Here is a 3,555-nt window from a genome sequence, read left to right on the forward strand (position 1 = left end):
TGCATACAATCGATGCTTCCTATCATCCCGGGAAATCCACGAAGCTCTCCAATATGAAGTAAGCGTTGAAGATCATTCGGTGTTGGTCTTCTTAGGTACTCATCGCCGAACAAATATATTATTGCTTCCACAAAATTTTCCACACATAACCGAGTAGTGGTTGCACCGAGCCTGAGGTATTCGTCGACCGCATCTAGCGCAGAACCATATGCCAACACACGAATAGCTGTTGTACACTTTTGAAGTGGAGAGAGACCAAGCCTTCCGGTCACGTCTTTCACGAACTTCATTGGAGAGGCGATGAACAATATGCATGAACAATGACTTGTTCATTCTAAATCGTCGTCGGAATAGGTTTTCTGGATATATAGGAGTGTCACTGAAATAATCATTCCATAACCGGAGATGACCTTCTTCGCGATTTCGTTCGATATAAACTCTTGGTTTTCTTGTCTTCATTTCTTCTTCTTGATCACCATAAAAATTGCACAAATTCTCAAAAGTTTGATCGAAAGTTTGATCTAAATATTGATCGAACGCTTCATCAAATGAATCATCGAGATTGTAATTTGAAGAATCTGATTCATCGAAATTGTATTTGAAGAAGAAGCCATGAGTGTGATTATGAGAGGTTTGATTTAAGAGAAAGAGAATGGTGTGTGAATGTGTTTGTGATCAATTTATTTTAGAAAGATAAAGGAGAGAAGAACACGAATATAGAGAAGGAGAATGGTGAGAATGAGAATGCTCGTTTGCCAATAATATAGAGAAAGAATATGATGTGTGATTTCTTTACACATTCATGTACACAATCAAACCCGTGATGAAAAAAAATACAAATCTGACACCACCTATCTCTTCTCTCCTCAACCACAAACCTGTGATGCTAGAATACAAAACCTTTCATTTCCTTTTACAGTTGTGACAGCTACAAAACAAGTACAAGACAAGCACCTATCTCTAGTCTCGTGACAAGTAGAAGACAACCCACCAGCTATCTCTACATCTCGTGACAAGTAGAAGACAACCCACCAGCTATCTCTACATCTCGTGACCTCTCTCAACAGCTCTCACCTGCATTAATAAGAACAAGAAAAACATTTCTATCAGGACAAGAACATTTTTACAGGACAAGAACAACAACATTTATATCATCACAAGAAGAAGAACATGTATATCATAACATCATTTCAGAAACAAGAACATTAACTTATAACAAGAAACTGAACTACAAACACAAACAATAAACAGAACATGAAATAGAACTTAACAACAACAAAAAGTACTAGAAACAGAACTTCAGAACAAGAATAAGAACTCCAAACAGAACTACATAGACATCAAGTCTTTTACTACCACAAATCATTTATCAGCTTCTTCTTGAGGGTTTCTTCATACTCGGGAAGAGGTTCTTTTTTTCCCAATGAGACTGTTAAGCAGACTCAGCTGAGACAACCTTTCTTTCCTGTCCAAATCCGCCTGTCTCATTGTCCACATACTCTGAAACTTATTAAGATCACCATCTGAAACCACCGTCTTCTGACAAGCTTTCTTTGCGGCCTTCACACCAGGGGGACGCTTGTTCTCTGTTGCTTGAGAACTCTCTGAATCTCCCCTGTCCTCACACTTCCTCTTCTTCAAGATCCCATCATTTTTTGCAGCAGCCAACTCACACCACTTCTGGTCGTGCCGCAGCTCCTTCCAAGCGTGTTCAAGATTAAACCTCGTCTTGTAGTTGTTGTAAAATATCTGATGAGTTAGCTTGAGGACATCATTTTCGTTCCGGCCACTTGTTTTTTCTCTAGTAGCCGCTTCATACGCACCACAGAACTTGGAGACGAGGTCATTGATCCTATGCAATCGATGCTTGCAGTGATTATGGTCTCGTTCTTTGCAGCCAGCAAGCAGAGGACTTGTTGCAAAGTAAGCAGCAATCCTTTTCCAAAAACCGTTGGATTTTTGCTCGTTGCCAACCACATGATCCTTGCTCGTGTTTAACGACAAGCTAATCAAGACTACATCATCCGTTGGTGTCCACTTTCGACGTTCTTGGCGCTGAGTACCACTGTCTCCATCACAGTTTGGAGGTTCAGTTCCTATACTACCAGGAAGTGGTTGTGATGAAGATAGATCACCACTATCTTCATTGTTACCAAAGGGAACTGTTTGTTGACTGAGTAGTTCAACAAAGTTTGAGTGAGCAGAAAATGGATAAGAATCCATTTCGGAAGAGAGGCAGAAGAGAATGCAAGAAGAAACTGAAGACAAAGGAGAGGGAAAGCGTTTTTATAAACTGAAGACAGAGGAGAGGAAGTGAGAAGACAGAGGAGACTGGAAGCTTTTTTGTAAACTGAAGAACGAAGCATTGATCACAACCAAGCTGTCCGACTGGACATTTATCTAACACAATCAACACAACACACAATTGATTTCTATCTACCAAAACCAAAGCTATTTATTACCAAACCCAACCGTAATGTAACATCAACTGTGATCTAACATTAAGCAGTCATAATTGCTAAGCAGTCATAATTACCAAACCCAACCGTAATCTATTTATTACAAAATCTAATACTATCCACCAACTAGTACAATGCTTTAAACAGAGCAAGGAGATAGGTTTTACCTCTATGATGAATCGTCGGCCCTTTGTGTGAAGACCATGTGTGATGTGTCTTAAGCAAAACACCTAAACACAAAAAAAAAACCAGTCACAACAAATTTGAAGATTTATATACTAAAATTGACGAGTAACAAGCATCAAAATATACCTTAACCCACAGAGACACAATCTCTCTCAGACAGCTTCTTGATCAATCCAGCTCAAGGCAAAACAGACACAAACAAATCAAAACAAAAAATCAGAATTTTTTTCTTACAATTTCACAAATAACACAAAGACAAAATGTACCTGAATCATTCCTCTTGATCAATCCCACTAAAAAAAATATCAAAGCAAATCAGAGGATTTATTAACATTCACGATGAAGAATCTAAAGACATGCATGCATATTTACCTTTCGATTCGGTTCAGCCGCAACAGTATCCGGTATAGAACGTGTCAGAGAGCCGCCGATAGAGAGAGATGTCACCGTTTCTCGCCGTTTCTCGCCATTTCCCAAGGTTGAGAAGAGCCACCGATAGAAAGGTCGCGGTTTTCCTTCGTTGCCGAGCTCCACCAATAAAGCTCTCGTCGTTCCGTCGATGAAAGCCACAGAGAGGGATCGAATCGCCATCGAATCGCCATGCCCCGGGAGAGAGAGAAGAGAAACGGAAAGACAGAAAGAAAAAAAGAAAAGAAAAAAAAAATAACCGGGGTTGTCTTTCTCCTCGGCCCAGTAGCAACGCGACACCTGGCTCGAAGGCACGGTGCCTTCACGCCCTAAATTAAGGCACGCCTCATCCTTTAATCACCATTTTTCCTTTAATTTAATTACCTTTTTATGTTAACAATCCACTTTAGCAACACCTATAAACATGCTCTTAGCTTCCGTATACGAATGGTGGGCGTGTGCTCGGTTCAGTGGGGAGGGGGGGGGGGTGGGGAGGGGAGGG

At 40.5% G+C, this 3,555-nt stretch overlaps 1 protein-coding gene across 1 annotated transcript; it reads right to left on the reverse strand.

The window, feature by feature from the left end:
- Positions 1 to 1,041: 1,041 nt before the first annotated feature.
- Positions 1,042 to 2,223, reverse strand: LOC106338628 (glutathione S-transferase T2-like). The gene is made up of 2 exons (XM_013777563.1): positions 1,399 to 2,223; positions 1,042 to 1,074 (listed from the first exon to the last, which is right to left on the reverse strand). The coding sequence occupies exons 1-2, from the start codon at positions 2,221 to 2,223 to the stop codon at positions 1,042 to 1,044; spliced, it is 858 nt and encodes a 285-aa protein (XP_013633017.1).
- Between the last annotated feature and the right edge of the window lie 1,332 nt (positions 2,224 to 3,555).

This window comes from Brassica oleracea, chromosome C4, assembly GCF_000695525.1.
Source record: "Brassica oleracea var. oleracea cultivar TO1000 chromosome C4, BOL, whole genome shotgun sequence".
NCBI classification, from domain to species: Eukaryota; Viridiplantae; Streptophyta; class Magnoliopsida; order Brassicales; family Brassicaceae; genus Brassica; species Brassica oleracea.

Excerpts from the sequence above, each read along its gene's own strand:
- LOC106338628 (XM_013777563.1), bottom strand. The coding sequence starts at position 2,223 with ATGGATTCTTATCCATTTTCTGCTCACTCAAACTTTGTTGAACTACTC. Across the intron at positions 1,075-1,398 it reads AAAAAAGAACCTCTTCCCGA|GTGAGAGCTGTTGAGAGAGG; the intron begins GTATGAAGAAAC and ends TTATTAATGCAG.